A 25,315-nucleotide genomic window follows, 5' to 3' on the forward strand; every position below is an offset into this window, starting at 1 on the left:
CCCGCATCCACCGAATATCGCCTGTATGGACGCGCATTCCAGCCGCTTTATCACCGGCGCGCTTACAAATCATTATCTCTTCTTTACTCAGCTCTCTCGCCCATAGAGTAGAACATACGTTAATTTCTTAACACTCACGCCTCTCTCGTGCATAATCTCGAGCGAGGGAAGGACCGGGAGAAAAATAGCCGCTGAATGAGGGAAGAGAAGAAGGCTTGGTCGATTTTGGCAACAGCGCGACGAGAGTAAAAGCGGTAATTACTGTTGTTAATCGGCTTGTTAACTACACACAACTCACTCGGTGCTTGTATAATCGCTCGCCGGGAGATTTACGATTCTCCGGCGGCCCGTTTACCTCGCGCATAAGAACGTTTTCACGCAACGCTTTACGAAAAATAAATAAAAACTCGCTCCCCGCCGCATGATTTATTTCTACGCATACCCACAACGCAAAAGCGGAAGAGACAGCATCAGTTTAAGGCTAAGGCCGTATACGCGCGCTCTCTCTCTCTCTCTCTCTCTCTCTCTCTCTCTCTCTCTCTCTCTCTCTCTCTCTCTCTCACTCCTCAATTTAGGGGTGACCGCATAAATCGATACGGACACCGCTCTCGCGCGCGGCTCTGACTCACGAAACACTATACACACACGCCCTCGGCGCCGGCGGATTCGTCAACCCGATGATCCCGTCGTATAAAGATACACGTCCAGCGTTCAAAAATAGAAAGGAGAACTCGCGCGTCTCTCGGACCGGCGCTAAATTGCGACCGAGAGAGTGAGAGGAATCACGGCGCGATCGAATCGCCGATGTATAACTCGATTGCACTAATTCGCCCGAGTGTGACTCACTCCGCGGTTAACCCCCTGCAGGATATCGATCGCCGAAAGGGCATATTTTCTGACGGTCGGATAAACAAAGGAACGAGGTTATGGATCTAATTGTTCCGAAACGGGGACAGTGCAGCGGCAGCGCACGAAGTACCTCGAGAAAATCAGTCGTCGTCATCCACACACAGTAGTCGTTATTATACGGAGCGCTTTATTGATTAATTCAGAACGGACGCATAATATACACCGCCTCGTCGCGTATTATACATATGTCCGTTCATCCGCTATACAAAGTGGGATGAGAGCGGCTTAATACGGCGAATCTGTTCGTCGCAGCGATTAAAATGGACATACGAGCTGCGAGCTGCTGCGGGAAAGGTGATTTAAATCGATTTAATTGATCGAGCGGATTCTTTCTAACGAGCCTCGTCGGCTTCTCTCTACTGTGTTTTCGAAGCGGCCGCGAGTAATTGGCCGCTTCAACGCTGTGCTGATTCGATTAAGCGGCATAATTCCCTCTGTGTGCCATCACGATGCTCTTCTGTATACACGAAACGCGCGAGTGTGCTTTATCTCAATTCTCTGTAAAAACCTATTCGCAAAATGGGATGTTTACGAGTTTTTCTCTCTCCGCTGGCATAAAGGCGGGAAAATTGGAATTTGAATCGCGCGACATTAACGAGCCGCACACACACGGGCCTGAATGACACGTAATTAGGAGCAGCAGCAGACAGGCCGCCGCAATTTCTCCTCCGACGGCGCGTAATCAGCCGCGAGAATACCATAAACATCGTTTCGCGCGCGCGCCGTGTAACGAAGCTGATTCTTTGAGGCTGAAGCTGCTGCTTTCCTCTGAATATTGAAAAGGGTCTTTCCCTGCAAAAAAAAGCTCGCGAGAGAGAAATTCATTTTCACGGCGAGTGCGAGACTTAGAATTTATTTTAGCCGTCCCGCGCGAGCTGCGCGTATAGTGCTTTTTATTATCCATGCAAAAGAGAGACGCGACTGCGCCTCGGAAAAATGTAATAAAGATGGAGTTTACGGTGGATGTGTATACGAAGCTGAAACTCTCTGTGCCGCGGAGCGAGAGATGCTTTCTTGATAATTCATGCAGAAGCCGCGCGCATTGTCGACTGAAGCTTGGAAATTGTGTAAGTACGCGGCGTAAACGCGAAGAGAAATTAAACCCGTTTTTTTTTTTTTGAAAAAAAAATGCCGCACATTGTCTTCGTATAACGCGACTCGAGAAATTTCGAGTGAAATTAGCCGCGAAAAACTTCGCAATCGCGCGACATTAAATTCTCTCTCTCTCTCTCTCTCGGAGTAATTTTTTCCTTCCTTTGTCACAAGCAGTTACGGCTGGCGTTTTCGACAGCAGCGCGAACAATGTCGCAATGGTAATTGACATTAACATTGACGCAAATGAACTTTGTCGCTCCATCATCATTTTTGCCGCTCGTCGGATCGTGAAAAAGAAGAGAAATTGTTGCTCGCAGTACGACACACATTTGAACGCCGCTGAGTATATAATAATAACACTAACGATCTCCGTAACGATTCGTGTAAACAAATTAACGGATATTTTCCTCCTCGATGCTGTGCTGCAGCGCGTTATAAAGTAACGAAAGAAGCGAGACGAAGACGAAGAAAATTAAGAAGCAGAGAGAGAGAGAGAGAGTAGAGGCGGGAGACAAGCCTGTGGACTCTCTCTCTCTCTCTCCTCTTGCGCCGAGAGGTGAATCCTATATAGGAAGTGCAATATCCCCGAGATGAGGAAGATATGACTGCCACGCGGCGGATCCCGCAGTAAACAGTCGTTAAAGGTGCCCCCGGCGCTGCCTCGCTCGTAAAGGCTCTCTCTCTCTCTCTCTCTCTCTTCGCGTTTTTTCATGTATTTTTTTCAGCAGTAGGAGACAGAGAGGATCGCTTGTTTATTTTGCCCTCGATTTTAATGCGAGCTGCAATAACGACGAGGATACTGCAGTTGTCTTTGAAAATGTATACAGAGATGTTGTTTATCTCCTTCAACGACCGTCGATTGCGTAACGCGTTTTATGAATAATAGAAAGCAAAGTGACCTGGTTGTTATCATCATCAGACGGATAAACCTCGCCCTAAGGAAGCGAGTCGAGGCATCGCCGAAAAATTTTCCGCGCGCAAAATGCAACCGGCGCACCTCGAGCGAGTATAATAACACAATGGTGGGGACGAGCGAACAAGAGAGAGAGAGAGAGAGAGAGAGCACCTGTAGCTCGGCTTCCGGGGCAAGAGACACGGCGCGCACGAGCGGAACGCTGACTCCTCGTCACTCGATACACTACACCGCTTCTTCTTCTCGATACGTGCATTTGCATTTATGCGAGTACACGATCGGCCGCGTGAGGTCCTCATTTTTCCCGAGATTATGGCCGAATGACCTGTCGCTAATTTCTTCCCACGATCAGCGGTGCGAGCTCGAATATTAAATATAGTCTGTGATGAGTTACGTGAACGCGTATAATATGCAGAATGAAAGCGAGACAGTTTTTGAGAAAGCGAGACAAGCTCTTAAAAGAAAGTGAAAAGCGAAATGACGATTTTCTTCGGGCATGACTAACTGGACCGATGAGTGAATTTCGCTTTCTTTTACGCAGCATGTAGCGATTTTACGCTTCATCGGGAGAGTGTATAGTCTGTACAAAAGTTTCCCGAAATATCCGTCAATAGAGTGAATCGCCACTACTTTTTCTCGCCGCGACGGCGATTTCGCGCTCCAATAGGCTTCTGGGTCTGTTTGGACGCTTTTTCCATGCAGCGCAGCGGCTACACAAACAACAACGGCTCTCCATGGAAATTACACTCGTTACGCACGTGGACGCTTTTCAGCGAATTTTCGATCTCCAAAAGCTCCGCAGTCTCTTATCGCATATAAATGCTTTATATTGACACGCGGCTTACGCAACGAGCCGTCTCCTTCATCCCGTCAAGCGCACACCACTGATGGCGTCGAAATTCGAGGAAGAGAAACAGGAACGGAGGCACATCAGGAAGAAAGTGCGTATTAAAACGCTACAGTATATTCACCGAAGAGAAAACATGCTGGAAGAGGTGAAGCCGAGAAAAGCGCTCCTGAAAGTGTACTATCTGGAAAAGAGATTTACGAGGAGGCCAAGGGAACGAAAATTCGCACTTCTCGAGGGCTGACCGCCAGAGGCGGCGGGGAACCTTTTTTCGGTCTCTCGTGTCGGAGGAGAGGAAGAGAGAGGTATAGGCATATATAAGCTGGAGTGAAAGCGCTTACCGTGTCCTCGAAGACCAGGTTGACCGGCCGATGGTCGCTGATGGGATGGGCCTGCGGAGGTCGATGCATTCTACTGTGCACTTCCGGATAGTCGATCTGAAACACAAAGCACGTTCGCACAGCAGAGTTAGTTTTAATCGTTTCGGTTATTGCTTAACAGCTAAAGCTGTGATTTAATATGCCTATGACGCTCCACTGTTTCATTTTTATTAAAATAGGGATTACAGCTATTCTCCGCACTTGCACTTCTCCGAATTCAACCGTTAGACCCCCGTTTAATTAAAATCCCATTAGCATATCAATCACACCGGGCTGATCTCCATCATAAAACAACCGCTCTCCGATGCATCTCTCAAAAAGTCATCATCATCGCATCCGAGGCTGTACAAACGCCGAACGAGAGGAGAAAAGAATAATAGACGCGGAAGAAGTCGATCAGTCTGGATCTTCGTTTCAAAGCGCATACAACAGACCGAGAGCGACGTGCACACGTGTATGCATAAGTGACATCTGTATGAGCCAGGCCCTATGCGTATAACCAAATGAAGCTGTGCAGCACAGGGAGATTCCAATGATTCAGCGCTTGTTCCAGGGGCAAGGGTTTGCCACCACCACTCGGTATTTACTCATCTGTTCTCTGACCGCGGCGTTGATCGATGAAACGCGTGTACACGATGAAAAAAAAACGAACAAACGAACGATATTCGAATGCAGAGGAAGCGCTGTGTACATCTATCAAGATAGAGCGAGAGGCCTCTAAATAAAACAAAAGCTGCAGCCGATAATGCCATTATCGGACGCGACAACCGCTCGCTAGTGTTGCACTTATCAATTAAAGCAACAGAAACAGCAATCAGACGAACGGCAGCGTTTAAAAATCATTACTTCGGGCTATTTTTCACGTTCGCCAAGGCGTTTGAGCGATGCACGACATTAATTTTAAAATTCTATTTCAGTGCATACACCGCGCGTCTTTTTATCGCTCGTCAGTTGTGCTATAGTACAGAGATTTTTCCAACAACACTCCTCCCATTGTCTCTCTCTCTCTCTCTCTCTCTCTCTCTCTCTCTCTCTCTCTCTCACTCTCTCAGCACACACACTCACGCCTCGTAGCTTCGCTTATTAAATATAGCCGTGAAAAGTGTCGTTTCAGCTGTTGCGTCGTCATATTAGTTTTTCGGGAGCGCCACACGCGCGCTGACGTGTCTCCCTGCGTACTCACACACACACACAGCAGACATTGGTGCGCATGGAGTCACGGAGAAAAAGAAGGAAACGCGCGAGTGAGAGAGAGAGAGAGAGAGAGAGAGAAAGAGACCAAAGAGCGCAGTGACGAGTACGCCGCGCGCGACTCGAGGGCCGGAACTCGTGGGCCGGACTTCCGGCTGATACACTGATTCATGCGAACGATTCTCCCGGTGTGGCTCGACTCGGAAATTCGGAGAGGGAACGGGAGCGAGCCTACTCCCACATACGCCGAGAGAGGCTTTTATATGTTCTTTTTTTCGTGATGATCGTGCCTTCCCCACCTTCTTTTTATTGTGTCTTTCTCTCTCTCGATGAGCGAGCGAGAAGTCGACTGTGTGTGTGCGCGCGATGCGTATGCTGGCCTAGATCGATCGTGTGATTGATTTCACTCTTGGAATGTCGAGTTTTTTTTTAAATTGTGTATCTCTCTCTCGCTATACATACCGGGAATTCTCTTTTCGGATACATCACACTCGGTACAATAGAAAGTTTTCGCATACCCATAGCGAGAGAAGCGGATGCGCGCGTATATTTGAAAAGGTCATTTTTAAGCCGCGCGTCTGTGCAGCGCTGCATGTTAAGCAAGTGTAATAATGATAATAACGCGCGGCAATCAGGCGCAATAATATTATAATTCCTGGCCGCGACTCGCAAATAAGAACAACACGACGCGTATATACACCGTATAACAAGATTCCCGACATTAATATCCTGACTTTTTTTTTAATTACTCCATTATCGCACTTATCCACCGCGCGCATGATACTACTGCCAAATGAGAAAAGCAAAGTAGGTATAGTTATGAATGTGAATTATAAAATTTACGAAACTCGCGCTCTCGCTCGCTCGGTTTTTCTCGAAAGCGGTGACTTCATATCCCGAGAGCTATAATTATAGGAAAATATGAATGCATCATGTCTACGCATTAAATTCCACGATTGTTATACATTCACACTTACGAAACGCCGCTATCTCTTATCGGCGATTCGTACGAAATTACGCTTTTTTTATACAAATGGAAATCCCGCGAGTTGAGAGACAGCTCTCTCTTTCTTCGGCTCTTTGCTGTCGAATTAAAAGCTAAAGTGGATGAAAAAAAGCGCAAAACCGTATATACATATCGGAGAGTATATAACGCGTTGACGCAACGCGTAAACAAGCGCCGCCGCCGCCGAGAGACCGAAACGTCTCGAGTCTGCTGCAGTTGTGCAACGCCTGAAATGTGATGCAAAAGATTATTATTGTTGTCCTTGTTGCATCGAGTCCCGCTTATACTATTTTCGAGTCTGATATCGACCTCCTCCTGTATAACCGATGCCGGTAAAATTGCAGCTTTTCGAAAAATTCGACGTCCGACAAACAAAAACAGGTTTGCGAAAGACACACACGGTACGCACGAGGTTATAATTACTTACTGAGACAAGCCGATCAAGTTTTTGACTCTTATATGCTGTACAAGCTGATAAGTATATCGAGGAGAAAAATATACGCCGCAGCATCAGCGACGCGAAGTCCCGGGACGAAGCTTTAAATTTTAAATTTCCACTCGATCACCCCGTCCAAGAATCTCATCCGCGTCGGCCTGAAATATTCACGCCTACTCCCCGTGTTTATAAAGAAAAATCACTTCCCCGTATAGCCTTTTCCAGAGCCGACAGCAACAACAAAAGGGGATATGATCATCGACCCGATAGCCAATTCTCGCTTTGATCGACGGCGGAGAAAAAAAGTTCGCGTGTATAATGCGAGGTACGTCGTCGTCGGCCTTGGCCTTGTGTCGATTGCGAACAGTCGACGAGACACTCGCGCGAAAATTGATCTGGATTTGTAATGCAACGCGCGACGCGACAAAAATTCCGTTGCGTATGTATGCGCGTATATTCGAGTTCGTTTTTTTTTTGACTCCGAAAAAGTCGCTGCGGTATTTGTAAACAGCTACGCGCATATTTCGCGGTAGAAATTGGAAGTTTATTCTCTCCGTTTTCTTCTTCAAGCTTTTGTTCGGGGAATAACTCGAGGCTCGTCCTTTTGCGCCGAGTAAGCTTTTCTTGGCGAGAATAGAATGTTTCGGACGAATCGTTTCGGTGGGTTGTTATTATAATATTATTCATTCGCTCGAGTTGGTGCAATGCGAGACATTCGGCGCATTAAAGATACATGAAGAATTTGAATCCTTATATAAAAAAGTCATGGCCGGATGAAGTGAAGCCAAGAATGCGTCAATATGATTGGCTCATGTAGTGCGCATGCGTCAAAAGTATCGTTAGAATTTTTTGATTTGTTTTTGATTTCTAAAATTTATTCTAATATTAAAAATGTAATATAATACTATAATACATATCAAATTATAATTTGTGTATTTATAATATTCTAGAGACATTCTACTCTCGAGACATAACCTTACAATTTTAAAAGGAAGTTGGCGACGAAACCGCTGCAATTTTGAAATTTATATGAGCTCGAAATGAATCATATATTGTAAAGTTTGACATATTTCCGTGATAGAAAACAAATATTAAAAATATCAATCAAGTATTTATATTCCATTTAATAAGTTAATGAAATTATGCGCACAATAATAACACTCGGCTATTTCAAGTGTTGGATTTTCCATAGCTTACTTGGATTTGTTTGTCGCGTCGCTTCTAAGGATAGTGGGCGAAAATTCATGTTTGTTTTCTTTCACTGGTAAGATACTTATCTAATCAATTTTTCGATAGTCAATCGGTTTTCCCGAATTTCGCTGGGTATTTCTGGTTCGAAAATAAGTAACGTGATCATACACCTGAAGCAATATAATGTGGGATTTACTGATAGAACCTATATACCCGCGATTTAGAAAGTATATTCACCGCTTTCAATGCGCTAGTGAAGTTTACGATATTAGCATGTTAACCTCGATTCTCGGACACACTACATCCCATAATTCCCTTTCCCATCCTCTCCCATCTCATCGTCTCCTAATTTCCTTTATGTCTCAATTTTAGGCTAATCCTCGGCATTTTTCACAGCCGGCTCTAAAATCAACACGTACAAGACGAACAGCTCATCCTCTCGCGAGCCCTCAAAGTGATTCACGTATCGAAATAAACCCTCCCCCCCAGCTCGAAAGCGAGTTGAATAAAAAAGCAACAACGACTTGGACTTGCTCGAGTCTCGCCGGCATTACACCCTTGACTGCCGAGACGACCAAGCTCCGCCGCGCGCGACGTCCCAAACGCAGAAGAGCAAAACGAGAAGCTGCGCGCAACGACTCCTGCAAAGCTCGAGCTAAATGGAGGATCTAGTCTAGCCGCTACTGGCGTCTATTTATTATTCACCGCGAGGCTATTTTATATATCCAAATCGCGGGAGCTTCTGGCGAGCGTAAGATAATTCAATTTTGCCGGGGATGCAGCTTAGCTTCCGTATTATTAAAAAGCCCTTTTCTCCGTAGCTCACGTCCAGCAGACGGCTTGATGGCTTTTAAAGAGACGCCTTATAGCTGGCTTTGCGTTCATTAGGCTCGAAATTTGTGGTATTAGGGGCTGTTTCATTCTGGCTCGGAATAAGCCAGTGTTATTATAATATTGTGTATACGATACCGAACTCGGGAGAATCGTCCGCTTTGTATAGCTGTATTGTATATACTTGTGAGGTCATCTTCTCGAGAGATTGCGATCTTTACCACCTTAATAAATCGTCGGATGCCTATTACGAGGAACTGTCAATTTGCGCGAGCGAAGCTTTTTTTCGCAGTCGTAAGTATACCGAGAAAACGTAATTGTCACGTCTCGATTTTGACAGCGTCCAAACGACCTCGACATCGTCAAAGTTATCTGCGGTTTATCTCTGAAGGACTCTAATTCGCGCAGAAAATGGAAATTCGTGAAACTCGAAATCGATGGGTCGTTAAAATATTGTTATCCTCAGTGCGCTGCACTAACTACCGGTAATGTCGAAGTCATTTTTGCAACGTCGTCGTTGAAAAAGGTAAATTGCCATCGGTTTTACCGCTGATGGGGAGGACGGTATCGATTCGCTGCTAAACGTCCGCGAACTATTTTCATAATTGAATTTCAAAAGGTCGTTCTGAAATTTAATAAAGAGCTCAGCGCTTTTGTTGATCGTTACTGCGCGCGAACGAAAATTGCAAAAGTTGCTGAATGAGGCGGATTTAAACGCGGTTCAACTATACTAAACCCTCTTTTAAACTTTTCTAATTTTCAAGATAAACTCGAAACTCGAGGCCACATAAACAAAGCCGAGAAACCTGCAAGTTGGCGCGAGGGACCGATTAAAAATCATCGTTGAAAACTGCGAAGCTGTAATAAGCCATTGAAGTTAATTGAAACTGAAGAGCAGCGCTCGATCGAGTAGGCTACTACAAGGTTTGCCGTTGTTAAATGCCCACCTCAATCGTTCTAATTGTTTCGGAATGACAACAATTTTCTGATAAGCGAGCGAACGAATGTACATCCGCCGTGTGCGAGATACTCCTGAAATTACTAATCTAATCTTATCTTATCTGGCACTATTATTATTTTGCCTTTTCGTAACCGCGAGACTCGGGACATGATACTCTGACTGAGTGCAGTGTCTCGAACTATCACCTCAGTGTTTGATCGCCCGATAAATACGTTTTACACGTTACAAAATCAGGAAAACAACCTCGGCCGACGTGGTGGATACGAAGGACAGGGTGCTGGGCGTCCCGGGCCAGCTCCTGGACACGGATCGTCCCCTCTTCCTTCTCCTCTGCACGAGTTGCTGGGCACCACGTCCCCGCGTTACGGCCTGAGCGGCAGCCGGGGTCGTCGCCGCAGTCGCCTTCCTCCGGTACTTCAGCATCCCGAGCTTTAATACACTCCCCTCGAGCTTCTCATCGTCTCGTAGACTACTCGAGGCGCTCGTTTAAAAAGCACTCAACTCGCTTACGAATCACTTCTCGCGATTGAATATTTTCCACTCCGAACTTTTTGCCGAAGCGAAGAAAAAAAACGAACAACCGAAGAAGACACACTCGTCACTCGCACTCTGCTCGCACTGGCGGTTACATAACTGGCCGCTGAGAAAAAAGCTCGTTAGCATCTCTCGCAAAAAGCTCAGCGTAATACAACGATTGAAATTGTCTGCACGCGGACAGAGGAGGTCACTCGCGCAGGAGATCCGAGCGTTCACTACTGGAAATATCGCTCTCGGCGCGAGTAGCAAGCGCTCGCCGCCGCCGGCACTCTCTATACATGCGCGCAGGCCCCGAGAGAGACTCTGAACGAGGAAACAAAGCGAGAGAGAGAGAGAGAGAGAGGGACACGCGGCGAGGCGGTCACGTGATGAGTCGAGCGCAGTCGAGAGAGAGAGAGAGGAGTGTGTTGTCCCCGACTACTGTATACTCGACGCGGGGCTGCACACGTGTTCGACGGGCGGCATCGGTGCGACACATGCTGTTGCTGCTGCACGTTATTGCGCGTTTTTTTCCCGGGCCTAGGGATTTTTCGTAATTTACAATCGCAGCATGTACCCGTGCGTGGGGGAGATATTTTTCAACAACGCGCAAGCTCTATTGAACGATTTGCCATAATGGGAAATTCGCACATTGTTTGCGCGCGCGTGATACAAAAGCTCCGTCGCATCGGATATTCGAGCGCCTGCAGTCGTACACGGCATATAATGCAGCTATCGATGTGTATATGAAAAAGCAATAAACGCCCGCTATACACAGGCCAATTATATTGTTAACAAAAGCCCGTGTAAACTACTCTCTCTCTCTCTCTAGAAGCTTCCAACCCTGCTGCTGGCTGCTCTCCGCCGTCGCTGCATCGCTCGCCTATTTTCGTAACAATGAGGCACACAAAAAAAGCCGGGAGAGAGAGAGAGAGAGAGAACGACTGTACCAACTTCTCCCAAAAAGAAACAGACGCGCACAGAAAAACAGAGCGGCGGCACGGCGGAGCCGAGGCAAATAAATAAAGCGCTACTCCATATTTTTCGGTGCATCGAGCTTCGGCGGAGAGCGAGGCCTCCGCGACGCGAAGCACGTGTGTGAGCCGTTGCCTCGACGACGACGACGACGACGTCGGAGGAATTTATTTTCGGTATAGACGCACACAGGGCTATAAAGACGCCACTGTTTCAATTTCCAGTTAATGAAGGGCGGCAATGAGGAGCTTTATTGGGGGGATTAACTCTTTCTCGAGGGGCTGCTGCATTGTTCCGCCGGCGACGCATATTAGAGCTATGATCGCTTAATGTAAGGAGCGAGTATAGTTTATCGTAAACAATAAGAGTTTCGCTCGTATGACTTAGTCGCTCGCGAGGCTTTTACGAGCGTGACGTCAACAAGCGAGGTTCGTAAATTTTTAACGTCTCGGAGATGAAAGTTGAAAATTCGCCGACTCACGTGCAGCAGCGCAGCGGTCGTGTATCGAAAAGTTTTTGATGCGCCTCTCCGGTTTGAAAGCCGTCGCGCGAGAGGAGGAGAGTCATGGGTCAGCAGGCACTATATGGGTGTTTTGAATTGATAATGCGACGGCCTATGATTAAATTAGATCTAGAGCGCTCCAGTCGTGGCTATTTATAAATATTCCGATGCTACTTTCAGCGTCCCATCCGCGGCAGCGTCGCCGAGAGAGCTGGCCTAGTTGATATTTTTCTCTTTAGCGTATATTATTGTATTAACGCGCAAAAAAGTATCTCGATCACTTCAAATATTCACGAGGGCGCATCGCTCCTGAAGGATTAAAAAAAATCCATCTCCTCAAACATTGACTAGTGGAGATAGCCCATTGACATATCCCGCATGAATTTGAAAACGAAAGTTAGGTAAAGCTGCTGCTGGAGGCGGGCGGAGCTGTCCCTATACACGCACGGTATACACACAGAGGCACAACACGTGGTTCGGCAAATTCGTTACGGCCTCTTACCCTCAGGTAGGGTTGCAAATCTTTCCTCGGGATTCCCAATAGAGACTCTCTGTAGGCCAACTCTCGTGTCCCTAATCCCCGACAAGAGAGACAGAACGACTAATCGCGTCCAAGAACAATATTTGCTTTCTTTTGTCTCGGCTTGTCCGGAGAGGAGGCGCGCGATTCATATAGTTAATTTATTTTTGGACGGATTTTCGAGCGAAGCTTTCCGCGCGCGCGCGCGTGTCCAGGAAGAATAAATTTTTATCCGCCGTCGTTGCGTGGACCAGCGTAATTATATCGAGTGCTATAACAAATAAACATTTCATCCGTTGAATTTTATCGCTTTTTAAATATTTTCTCGCTACACGCACAGCTCGACTCGTTTACGAAACGGCGCAATAATTCATCCAACCAAGCGTGCGATAAACCGCGAAAGGGAGCGCGGAGAGTTATACAAAAGCATCAGGTTCATCGAACCGCAGCGTGCGGCTCTTCATCGACGAAATAATCGATCGAACTCCCTATATACACCTATCCGACAAAGCGTCAAACACTCCCACCCGCAGGCGAAATCGAGAACCGAGAGGAATCGAAACACACACGCGCATACACACGATAGCGTAATAAATCGGCAATTGAAACTCGATCGCTGACGCCTTTTCGGAACGACGAAACACGCGTACATACATACAACAATCGACGCGGACGCGATTATATATCGTGACGACAACTATACACGCGCCGGTCGTCCGGTCGCGATAAAGGTCGGAAGCGGAGATGATGACGGTCGTCGCGCGTGTTGGCCTTTTTTTCTTCACGCGCGCTCGCGTTCATTCATAAAGCCAGCTTTACGAGAGAGCTCGACTTTTACGAGGCCCTCTTTGCGCAGCTGACGTCCGCTTGACGTTTTGAACTTTATGGGACTTTGCGCGCGCGCGCGCGCGTGGAAGGCACGTATAGCGTGTGTAGGAAATTGTTGCTGCTGCAGAAATTTTATTCGCGAGATCATAGCTCTCGGACGTAAAGACTGAATTTTTATCTTCGCTCGCTGTAAAGGAGATCCTTGTTACGATAAGGAGAGGATAAATTCGCGTTTGTTTAATTGAATCGCTACGCGCTTATCTTTTAATTCGTTGCAGATCGACACCCAGCGTCGATAAGGCAGAAAGCCGTCGTGCTAGTGCAGGATACGACGAGCGCTTAGAGCTGGCGCCTTCTTTATCGACCGCTAAGTGTATATATATATGTGTGTGTATCTGCAATTCCTTATCGATTATATAGCAGAAAGTCAATTATTCAAAGCAACCGATTCCGGAATCGCAAAAACCAATAGCCGAGAGAGTCGACGATGACGACACGACTTCCGCTCTCGTCGTTCCGCTCTATTTGCGGTTTCTCCTGACCCCGAAATGCACTCGATTTGACTCACACGCTCGCTCTGCGCGTATTATACATACACACCGCAGTCGTCCCTTATCTGCGCGCACGACTTCTCCGCAAGTATGCCTTTCTCGCGCCTCGCGGGAGAGACGTTCTCGGAACGATACGCGAGAGCGCGTGATTCACGTTTCGCGAGCGTTCTCTCTTCTTTTATTTAACCTTTTACTACGTATACACCGCGATTCCCGCGTCGGTGTGTGTTGTGTTTGGTCTGTGTTGAAGTAGTTTTGGGTTACGCCGCTCTGGGGAGTAGGGAGGCTTTTTAATGGATCGAGGCTATTTATAGACTCGGGCTGTTGTTGTTGATACGGCCGACCATTTGTTTAACTCTCGGGGGTGAGTCACTGACTCGCGGCGATAGTGTATACGCAATAAGTTATACGCTCAGGTCGAAAGTCATCGTAACATAACACACGTTTCGAATCCCATCAATGTCGACAAGTGACTTACAGCTCGACTTCATCGAGAATCGGCCAAAATCTCCGAGAAAAAGCACGTAGGCATGCGGGCCACAAACGTAAAAGGTCGACGACTACTTAGTAGGCGTCGCGCGCACGAAAAATCTCGCGACTATATTAAGTGCCGTTTATTTCGAGGCTACGCGATCTCTCCCTCGTCGCCATTTCTTCCACTTCTGGATTCGGAATTCGCCGGGCGTTTTTCAAATCGTCGCCCGCGAAAGTGAGTAATGAGGCTTTGGGGGAAATGAGACTAGACGGAAATAAGTTGGGCGCTTTTTCTCTTTCCCTCGAGAGGGCTTGGCTGAGACGGCGAGGAGAAGAAGAAGAGTTTGCATACGTTTTTGTTCCGGAAGGGCGAGAGAGTCGTTGCGCTGTGGGATAATGAATTTGTGCACGAGGGGGAGAAGAGACGCGGTTTAAAGGGTTCCTTCGCGGGCGGAACGTTCATTCGTAAATATTCATTCCGACGACTTCTTCTCTCCTTCGCTTTGAAGCTAGAAGACTCGATGCAGTTAAACAAATAATGTCCGATTGCGTTTAAAGTGACGAGTCACTAGATGAAAATAAATCAATAAGCCCGAATTGATACGTTCTTGAGACCCGGTTTGAAGCATATAAACGCACGAGACGGCAAATTGAAAACCGAAAAGAGAACGCGCCAGTGCAGCGCGGCGGGAGATATAAACTCGCGAGGAGAAGAAAAAGAGAGGGACGCAAGCGATAGCCAGACAACTATAAACTTGCGATGCTGCATCGCGAGAAAAAATACGTAAACAAGTTCGCTTATAACGAGTCGCAGCGTCGATGCGGTGGTTCGCCTATTTAAATATCGCGCGACAAGATTTAACGGTGAAAATATGTAGGCAAAGTATACGCTGATATTCCGGCACCATTAATCCGAGTCTCTGCGGTGTAATTACCATTTTTGCTAAGGGAAATCGGAAAAACGAGTTGCCCGTATACATGCCGTGCTGTGCGCACTTATTAAACATATGACGAATCAATTCTAATCGAAGGTTCGCCTGTAAGTTCCAATCAGCCGTTAATGAATGGGGTCCACGGATTGGAAGGCTCGGCGTATCGATTTGCGCGCGCCGATTGGAACGAAAGTGCTCGTTGCGCTATCGGAATGTGGATCGCGTATTACAAATGAATGCATTAGCGCAATTTACATTGATTCGCTGCGAAAATTGCGTGTACCGGCGAGGTCTAATGTTAACTTTGCCTGACTGCGCATTCAGCGAGGCGTAAGCACGTCCGAAAAATCAGTTACCCCGTGTTATATTCGCAATTCGCAGAGATGAATTAAAAAAAACGCTCGCGGTTAATTTATCGAAGCGATTTGTACTAATTGATTTTCTCGGTATACCGCCGCAGCGAAGAATGCGGCACTTTGTTGCTCTTCGTACGAGCTGCGTTACCCAGAAAATGCGAACGTCTTATTTCACGAACGGCGCCGTAAAATAAATACACGCGGGAGGCCATCGACTTTCTTGTCCCGACGCTGCTATGGGCGACAAATCGATTATCAATTCGCTGTCAACGACACGCGCGCGCGTCCTTCGACATTATTTTCGACTGAAGCGCGAACAATCGCGAGCGCAAACCCGTGTGCTGTTATCGCGTCCCACACACGGCGGCCTTTTTCGACTCGAATACAGTCCAACCTTCGCTTGAAAGCTCGTTAGTCGCGGCGCCCCTGAACGATCATTCGATGCATCGCTGCGCTGCTGCACAGTCGTTGTGCACGTGGGGGGATTAATTGCGCGTGATGACGGCGATGATGAGCGCGAATTTGCGCGGCTGAACCGTCAGTCACGTTTTTTAGCACGAGGGAGTGAGGTTCAAGTGCGAAGTAGCTTTTAAGCGCGAGATAACGGTGTGACGAGTCGATATTGTGATGCTGTTGTTGGCGCCATGTGCGTAGTTTTTTATAAACAGATTCGAATGCGCAGGCTTGTGTGTTGCAAAAGAATGGAAAAAGAATATATGAACGAATCGCAGATCCGTCCGCAGAAAATCGTCTTTGCTAAATCGCAATTGTCTCGTCGTCGCGTAGACCGAGGATTGCGTCGAGTCAATTAAAATATTGTTTTACGCTCGCTGCACGCAAAAGAAGCGCCAAAGAGAGACGTACAAGACTATACAAAAAAACACTCAGTGCGAATCTCTAGAAATGAATTTATGGATTGGGTCATCGGAGCCATTATTTTATTTACCCTCGTGGGCTACGCCGACGCGTAAATTAATAACGGATCGATACACGCCATTATTGCTCTATAATTAATTTACCCTCTCCTGAGAGCCGACGTTTCCGACTTGTAATAATTCCAGCAAGTCGCGCTTATCGATCGCGGAGGAAAACGGAGAGAAAAAAAAGCAACGCCAACCTACTTCTCGGAACGTGTACACATCGCCGCGATGTTTTTTTTTCGCCCGAATAATCGGCAAAAAGCCATCGATACGTCAGCAGTCAGCGGCGCCATAAATCGCCGGCAAGAATAAGCGACAGCTGCACTTTAATCTCCGTCGCCATTGACTCTCCCGCGCCAGAGGAGCCGATCCGGTGAGCGGACTACTCGTGCGCTGACGATCACGCGATGCCGACGCTCCCGATTTTTCTTCGCGTGCGCTGCAGTTGCCGATGCAGACTTTCGCGGATCTATGGATGTGTCGCGTGATGAGCTGCCGCTTAGGCTAGGACGAGAAATTGGGTTGAGACTTGGCTGACTTAATTTTCTATGCCTAATCTCGCTCTCTGTGATTTCAACTCGCGGAGATTGAATCGCGCAATTACGCGAGTTTTGATGTACCGCTGAATTTTAATCGGATTTAATATTCGAGAACCGGCTGAGTAAATATATGCTATCAGTGCGCTATCGGGGTCTATATATTCCATGCCAACTCCCGGCGCCCCATTATTAATCACGCGACTCGCTTGTTCGGATTAATACACAGGAAGCTCCGGTAAATCATTGGAAAATCGAATATGCGACATTCCGAAAATGAACGTCGAAAAGGGAAAAATGTCGAAATCCAATTTTAATGAAACGCAAACAAAGGCTAATCGGCAAACATAATCGCTCGGAGCTCTCACGTATAATAAAATCAATACCTAAAATTAATTAAAACCGCAGAGCGGTGCAGCCTCGCTCGTGATCAACTCTTCGGCGGGCAGGTTACACAAACGTAGGTATATATTATATACTCTACATAAAAGTTATCAACCGCACGGCGGGACACGAGTTATCGAGTAGGATCGGCCTTGTCGGTACACACAGCCTGCGCTTTCGAGGCGCGCCAAGTGAGAGAAGTAGGAGGAAGCGTTGAGGTTGCGTCCGCCAGAGGTCGCTACCGGCCGGTGTAACGCGAGCCTCGAATACACGCGGCTTACGTGAATGGACGCATTCGTCCTCTTCCTCGCGGAGGCAAGCGCGGCGCTTCGAGCACGTAAGTATACATTTTCTCCAAAGGGCAGAGAAGAAAAATTTTTCAGCGCCAGCTTCGGGTCTGTAATTTCACAGGCATTCGCACGTGCGCCGCGCTGGAGAGGGATGAAACCGAGAGGAGAGAGAGAGAGAGAGAGAGAGCAGAGGGGAGAAAAGATAAGGAGGGGAAGAGAGCGTGTATCGATTAACCGTCAGCGTTTCGCGCCGCACATGCTACTGGTACACCTACCCTACACACCACTACACACGCGCAAGTGAGAGAGAGAGAGAGAGAAGTGAGGGCTATACGGGGTAATTGACAGACATTCCTCCATAATGCTTTTAAAGCGTGTACCGCCGCGTCTGCTGGCCTCGAAAATTATACAGCCGGGCGATTTTGACGGATGGCCGGGTCGTTTTCGAGAAATAAAAACGAAAAACGCGCGCTATAACGCTCTCGAGAGAGAGAGAAAGAAAGAAAGAAAGAAAGAAAGAAAGAAAGAAAGAAAGAGGAATGATTAATCCGAACAATGGCGAAACTCAAGGATTTTTCGTACAAAGCTTTAATTCAATTCGATCTGGCGCTATCCGCGAGAAAAGCTCTCGGAGGACGCATCCTTCCATTATATGTGTGCAATATACATAAAAGGACGCCGCGCGACTATGTAGACTCCAATGGAATTCTATTTATAATTCTGCTATCGACTTTCGGCGAGCGCAGGAGAGAGGGAGAGAGAATAGTTCAGAGCCGTCGTGAATTTCGGCGAAAAAAAAACTGCTGGAAATATTTACCCTTTCGATCGAAACCGATCTCGCAAACAATGGAACGTGTCGGCTCTTTGATCTCTGACTAGAAAGAAAGTTGTGAATAATACTTACGGCTATCATCTCGGAGGGCTCGAGGACGAAGCACTCGTTCGGCCTTCGGGCGCTGCCACCGGTCCGTTTTCCAAAACTGCAACGACAGAGAAGAAACGGGGTTATAGTTGTGGTTATACTTTTTGATGTATAAAGAATGCGACGTATAATTTTAATCATTGAAATTTATACGGGTGCTCTTTAAACAAAGCGTAAAATCCCTTTCGCGCTTAGTACGTATACATTTTTCATAAAAAGGGACGAGAGAACATATGAAATAATAAAGCTTCTCTGATTTTTCCATTTTAAACCTCATACCGCGCTGTGGTGGTGATCTGAAATAAGCAAGGATATTTTCGTTCCCGCAACGTCTTATAAACCCGCATCGATGCACGCATCCTCCTCCGTTACGTCAAACCACCTCCTCCTCCTGCATCTGCAGTTCGTATATATATAAATGTGTATGAGGAAGGAGACGGCGTTGAAAAAGGCGAAGAAATCGCGCTCCGCTGACTGGCCGGCGATGCGCGACCCTCCCCCCCCCCCCCCCCACCCCCCGCTGGAGAGCAGCGCACATATACCCCGCGCTCGCGAAACGAAGAAGGAAGTTCGAGCTTTTTTTGTTTTATCGGAGGGTGACTTAATTGCGAAATATTCGCGTCCCAGGGCGACGTTTGGCGTACGATTAATCGGTCGCTTGTACGTATGATGTCTCTTTTTCCCGCGGAAAAACGATTTTTAACGCCGTGTCGTTTGATAATACAACTCTCTGGAGTCGTTGAGTCGCGAGTCTAGCGCGACATAAAGGGGGCGGAGAGCCGTACGCCCGTAAATACGATTTTTATGTTTCGAAATTAGAAAGTCGTAAAGTATGCGTTTTTACGCGATTGTAATATCGTACACTTTTGCTTTGATAGCTGTTTTAAAAGTATATAGCTAGAGGGAAACGCGCAGCAGAGAGCAGAAATTGTATAAGGTAAGCTCATGACTTTCAATGGAGTTGAACTGTCAAGCGGACCGGGGGAAAGGAGAAAATAACGGGGAAAAAGACAGACGGCCAACTGAAAATAGAAGGAGATTACGCGAGCGAGCGAAAACAGCGGAAAAAATAGAGGTGCGAATGGCCAAGATTACATTGGTTATTGAAAATTGACGAGTGTAAGGTGCATTCGCGGATATTCGTTACGTAATTTCGACGAGGTAAAAATACACCATGCAAGAGAATTGTTCGCAAATACAAATTCGAACGAAGGGAGGTATTGTAAAGGACGAAAAAACGCTAATGAAAAAATAGTCCTCGTCCACGGAAATTTTTCAATGAGCTCCGAAAGAACAGATTTCAATTTCTTTCGCATTGATTGCTTGAAAACTGAATTTGCAGCCCCCGCGCGCGCGCTCGATAGTCATCGAATTTTCACTTCAGCTGAGCTCTCCCTTTAGAGTTTTATTTATATATACACCCGCGAGTGTCCGGTATTGTTCAGGAAAACGTTATTTTCGTTCGGAGGATCGAAGCGAAACTCCAAAAATAACGAAATTAATAGCGAAAAAACAGCTCTCGGGACATCCAATAGATAGTGTTACAAACAGAGAGGAGACAGAGTCGAAAGCGAAAAAGTAGACGACGGAACTCGAACTCGGCGGACTCTTATCGCTGACTCGTCTTCGCTGCTCGCGTTGCAGACGTGTGCGTCTGTGACAATAGATCCATAGATCGAAATACATCAATATTCGCGCGTCGTCAAGCCGTACTGCAACTTTTTCATTTATATTTCACCCGACCCGTTTCCATAGCTGCACTTCATCTGCGTTATTGAAAACAATTCGATAGAGCTTGGTTTAAACTCACAAATAGTTACACTCCTCTAATTTCCCATAGGCGAGCGCGATTGACCGGGCAAAAACGAAGCAGCCGATGCAAATTTTCCGCGTAAAGTAGCAGCTCCGAGCTGCTTCCGAGAACAAAACAAGCCGCCGCCGTCGGTGAATACAGAAAAACTACTCTCAACTCGGCCATCGGCTCGAAGACAAGGACGGAACAAGGAAGAGCCGCACGCGCGGAATAGCAGTGATCGAGCCGAGCCAGGAATCAGCTGAGCGTGCGGCAAAGGCTGTTATTGAGAGAGAGAGAGAGAGAGAGAGAAAAAGGACATAAGGAGAGGAGGCGCAGAGGAAGAGCCGCGCGCGCAGGCTGTTGACCTGCTCGCCACGCAATCCGCGCATCTTTCTTTCTTCGAGGCTTCTTTTTTTCCTGCACCTTGCCTGCTGCTGCTGCTTCTTCTTTTCTTGCGCGGCGCAGGAAAGAGTTTACGGTAGGCAGATGCGCGCCGGAGTTTTCGCATGCTTCTCCCCGGAGTTTGCGCTATGCAGATTATTTTCCGATCGGCCTTTTTCATCATTCCCGCGCGCGTTTCTTATTTTCAGATACAGCCAGCAATTTCGCGAGAGTATAACTAACTGTTATTTCGTCGACGCCCGTTATAAACTCGTAACAGTTCTGAAAATTACGTAGCCTGTCTCGTTGCAGCTCAAGTTCGTATTCCTTGATTTTACGGAAGCCTAATTGCGCCCGGCTCGTAAAGCGCGGGATGTATACCTAATCGAGCTGCCGCGCGTAATTTCACTATTTAGCGACTGGGACATTCGCGCGCTTGGCCATTTCACCTCCAGCCGGTATACGTACTTTCCATCGAAGCAAAAGCGTATAGCTCACTGTTTCGGGAAAACTCGTATAATCGCACACGGCAGATTAAAGCCAGCATCGTAATAGTCGTCGTACAGTTGACAGCTCCCTTTCCCGCGCGGCGGCCTCGGACTATGAAAAAAAATAATCTCTATCCCTCATTAATCGCAGGAAGCAATCCGGGCGAGTAGCGCATCTAGTCGACCGCATTATCCAGACGACGACGACGACCGCATCCTCAAAAGGGAAAAAGCCGAAGGTGAAATGGAACGGATTCTCGGCGCTGCGCGGATGCAGGAAGTAGCGTTTTCTATAGGCGCTATTGCCTTGGTTTCTATTTTTATCGCTGGAACACGCGTTCATTTTTATGCTTCCTCCGAGCTAATTTGCTGGGAGCTGCGCGGGTATATGCGCGAAAAACTATCGTCGCTGTTTAATTGCCTGTGATTAATTTTATGGGTCGAGGATCGTTGAATAATCAGTTCTTACAAATTAATAATGAATTAAACCAAAAAAAAACACTCTCCCCTCGGCTTACCAAACGGAGAACCTCCTCCTGGGAAAGGCAGGCGGAGGCGGAGGTTGCACCCTGGCGGGGTGGGCTCTATCGACGCTCTCGCTCCTCAAGGCCTGCACGGCTCTGGGCAGTCTCGGCGCCGCGGATCTCGAGCCCAGGTAGGCCTCCTGGTACATGATACCAGGCGGGCCGTGGACGCCGCCTTGTCCGTAGAGCTGCTGGTGCGCGGCGGCGTTCGCGGCCTCGGTCGCGTAGTTGCCTCCGTGGAAGCTGTTCCAGCGGCGAACCGGCGCCCGCTGAGCCGGCGACGAGGCCGGGCTCTGCTGGTTGCGCTGCTGGCTGCCCATCGTGTGCTTCTGCATGATGAGGAAGGCGGCGACGGCGAGGCTCTTCTTCGGGGCTTGTTGTCACTCGGTTGTTGGCAATGATCTCGAGGCTCAGCTCCAGCGCCATCTCTTCAGCCAGAGATGAACATCCTCTCGACGGCAGTTTTGTTTGTTTCTTCTACTTCGGAGTGTGGCCGCTGGTTTTTAATTAATCTTCAAGAGGATTTAGAATTCGGATGTAGGTATCCGCGGAATTTCACAGAGCTGCTACGCTTCTAAAATTATTCCCAGCTTCGTTCGCGGCTTTTATTCTTCTTATCGCTGCACTGGCTGCAGCGCGGCGAAACTGTGCCTCTTTGTAGCCCGCGCGCTTTTTTTCTTATCTCACGCTCAGCTCGCTCTTATTCCTTTTCTCTCTCCCCTTTCAGCGGCTCTCCTTCTCTGCGCGCTGCTCTGGGGCGACGAGATTTTCTGGGCTGCACAGAGAGAGAAAGAGACAAGTTTTTCACTTCTTCTTACCTTCTCCTTTTTTTTCAAGACGAAGACGACGACGCAGCCGCAGCAGAGGGTCTCTCGTTACTGCTTCTTATGCATTCTTTGGCGGTTTCGTGGCTTCTTTCGCTCTATGTAGGCTTTGACGCGCCCGGGAGGGGTGAATAAATTTCGGTTATGAGACGCATCGGCGGCCTCTAATGGATTTAAAATGCCGATATAGCCCGCGACTGACGGATTACGCGCGGCCGTCTGTTTCGAGAGGGGCATGAATTTTTTTAAGCGAGGGAGGGAGAATTTCCCCCCCGTCGTGGGTTTGAAAAATCGACTGCGTAAACTTAGGGAAAATAAACGCAAATTATTCTAAATTCGAGAGGAGCTCTAGAAAAGGACGTGTAATAAATATCGATAAAACGGGGATGTCTCGAGCTTCGCGACGGCGCAAAGTGTCGCGTCAGACAAAGCCATAAAAGCTCGACTCGCTCTCCCAGCTCTCGTACTAAAAAGTCTTTCGCACACGTGCGCATATAATACTCCAGCTCCGATAGGAATCTACATATGTCGTCCTGAAAGTCAAAGCCGTCACACGATCGACTTCTAGCGCGCGCAAGCGATAACAGAGACGGGGGCGGTTACTCAAACTTTGCTTTTATATTGCTGAAAGCAGCTGAACAGCCTTTTTCATCGGTATTCCGATATGACGCGCGAGTCGACCTGGAAATTGCGTTGACTATAGGTTTACCTTTTTCCACATGGGGGAGGACATCGCGCTACGAGTATAGTAGTTTTCAGCGACGGCGAGAGAATCGCGTTAGGTCGCTGTGGCCTGATTCGATTTCGGCGCACGGGAGCGAGGCTGTTTTGATAGCGATAGCGTCCGCTCGAGGATTTTTAGGTCACGTGATCGGAAAATTAGCCATTAGAAATCAATTACACCCCTTTGTAATTCGCTTCCGTTCGCGAATGAAAACTTGGGTCGTTCGGAATTATATTCGTGAAATCCCGGCGTATCTTTTCCGAAAGTTCGAAACTTAAATAACACAGCAGGGCGCATGTCCGTCTCGCCGAATGACATATCTCAGTTTGGAAACAAAAGCCCGACTACACGAGGCGGCGGCTGCGAGGAATATCAAAGCTCGACTTCCCTGGAAAAGATACAACTTTGCTTTCCAATAAACTTCACGCGAGAAGCCGCTCTTCCGATCTCTTAAACGGATGGGAAATAGAGAGCGAGAGAGGGAAGTATCATCATAGCTGAGGCGGATTACGCGGTTTGTTTATATCGCGACCTTTGATTCGTCCGTTTTAATGCGGTACTCGAGGGATTATTTAATTAACTTTCGCCGCGGCGGAATTTTCGGGCTTCTGCGCGAGAGAGAATTATCCGATTTTAAAGAGCTCGCGCTCACCGCTAATTTCGCCAAACGCGCAGAAAACACATGGCGACGGTAATGCAATAAAGCTCCGCTGCTTCTTCCCGCCCCGAGAAGAGAGAGAAAGGCTTCCACGCCATTAAAGTGCAACGGAGCGAGAATCGCGTTTAAAAATACTCTCTTTCTCTCGCGCACCCCCGAAACGTCTGCACGAAAAAGGCCAACGGAGGAATTCCCTTCTCGCTAAAAACGCTTAAGATTCAAGCCGCGTATTTCATGGCTTTCTCTCTCTCTCTCTCTCTTTCTTGATATACTGGCGAAATTTTCCGTAACGACTTTTCCGCCGCTGAATATTTCAAAAGGGGAGCCGAGAGGACGAAATTCCTGCTACGGATACACGCTCACACGCGGGGAGGAGAAAAAATTGCGAGGCCGAGTGTACGTGCATGTATTTATAGCAATCGCGTGGTTTATTGACGTTTCGTCGCCGCGCGATGAGGCAAAAAAGTTCAGTCGGGCTTGTAAAAATAGCCGGCGAGTATTTATGCGACAGGCACTTCGCGTTATCGATTGGAGGACAAGCCGCCGCGCTGATCGGAATCAACGAATCCTCAGCTACGATAATTTGCAACGAATCCGACCGAATATCCTCGAAAAGAATACACAGTCGAATAGCTTGAAAATGTTCCCAGCACTGCGGGGAAAACGCCAGTTACAGCTCGCTCCCGCACAAAGACGAGGAGAAATCAATAGGCCAGTGTCCGGCACCTTGTCTCGATCTTAATTGAGACGGACAGTAGGCCGAGGGTGGCTGGCTGCAGCAGCGCTGTACAGCAGTCCACGGGGAGTCTAGCCGACAAATCGACCGCTCGAAAAAGAGAGAAAAAGCTATACCTGCAGCGCTCTCTCGAGTAATCCGAGAAGATTAAGCGAGGAGAGGAGTGGAAGAATTTTTCCCGCAGCGGGCGAGCACCTTCACGGCCGCAAATCTTTCGCTCTCGCTTTTATGCGCTTATAGCCCGCGCTGTGGCCTTTGAGAGAAAACTGCTGCACTTGTGTGCGCGGAGGGGAAGCTCGAAGAAATCGAAGATCGCGTTTTTCGAGTGGCGCTCGGAGGATCGTGTGGTTTTTTTGTTACAGTGGGAAAATCGAAAAAAACCGCAGGGAAAGCCGACGATGCTTTCTACAAGTTTCACAAAGTGAAAATAAAGTTGAATATACAGTAAAATGACAAATTTATAAGATATCCATACACACGACGGCACAAGAGATTCACTCGATCAACGAGGTCGTGCAAGGCTGCGAGGCATAATACACTGCAAGGAAGCCGCTGCCGCTCTCTCTCTCTCTCTCTCTCTCTCTCTCTCTCTCTCTCTCTCTGTCGAGGCGTATCGCTACTCGTCACGACCGCAGAAAAGTAGCAACGCCAGCAGCAGCAGTAGCGGAGATAAGTAGCAGCATCGGCCGCGATGAAACGGTACGTGCGCCTCCGAGCGT

At 47.8% G+C, this 25,315-nt stretch overlaps 2 protein-coding genes across 20 annotated transcripts in view; one reads left to right on the forward strand and one right to left on the reverse strand.

Annotated features, from left to right (window-relative positions):
- Positions 1-25,315, reverse strand: part of LOC100119820 (rap guanine nucleotide exchange factor 2) — a 116,899-nt gene that overhangs the window by 17,604 nt on the left and 73,980 nt on the right. For 13 of the 19 annotated variants that reach the window (XM_032597806.1, XM_031927990.2, XM_016983692.3 and 10 more), the window contains exons 2-4: positions 21,649-22,429; positions 18,449-18,524; positions 4,106-4,201 (exon numbers count right to left, since the gene is read on the reverse strand). In XM_032597806.1, the coding sequence (XP_032453697.1) occupies positions 4,106-4,201; positions 18,449-18,524; positions 21,649-21,989 (513 nt within the window). In that variant the 5' untranslated portion in view covers positions 21,990-22,429. Of the gene's footprint in view, positions 1-4,105; positions 4,202-10,003; positions 10,518-18,448; positions 18,525-21,648; positions 22,430-25,315 lie in introns of those variants that run through there. The other 6 variants (XM_031927985.2, XM_031927984.2, XM_032597802.1 and 3 more) reach the window with 2 other exon arrangements.
- The window catches only part of LOC107980871 (kynurenine--oxoglutarate transaminase 3), a 36,335-nt gene continuing 26,995 nt past the window's right edge, over positions 15,976-25,315 (forward strand). The window contains exon 1 of the mRNA XM_016983697.2: positions 15,976-17,591. Within this exon, the coding sequence (XP_016839186.1) occupies positions 17,540-17,591 (52 nt within the window). The 5' untranslated portion in view covers positions 15,976-17,539. The remainder of the gene's footprint in view (positions 17,592-25,315) is intronic.

This window comes from Nasonia vitripennis, chromosome 3 (genome assembly GCF_009193385.2).
Source record: "Nasonia vitripennis strain AsymCx chromosome 3, Nvit_psr_1.1, whole genome shotgun sequence".
Taxonomy (NCBI): Eukaryota; Metazoa; Arthropoda; class Insecta; order Hymenoptera; family Pteromalidae; genus Nasonia; species Nasonia vitripennis.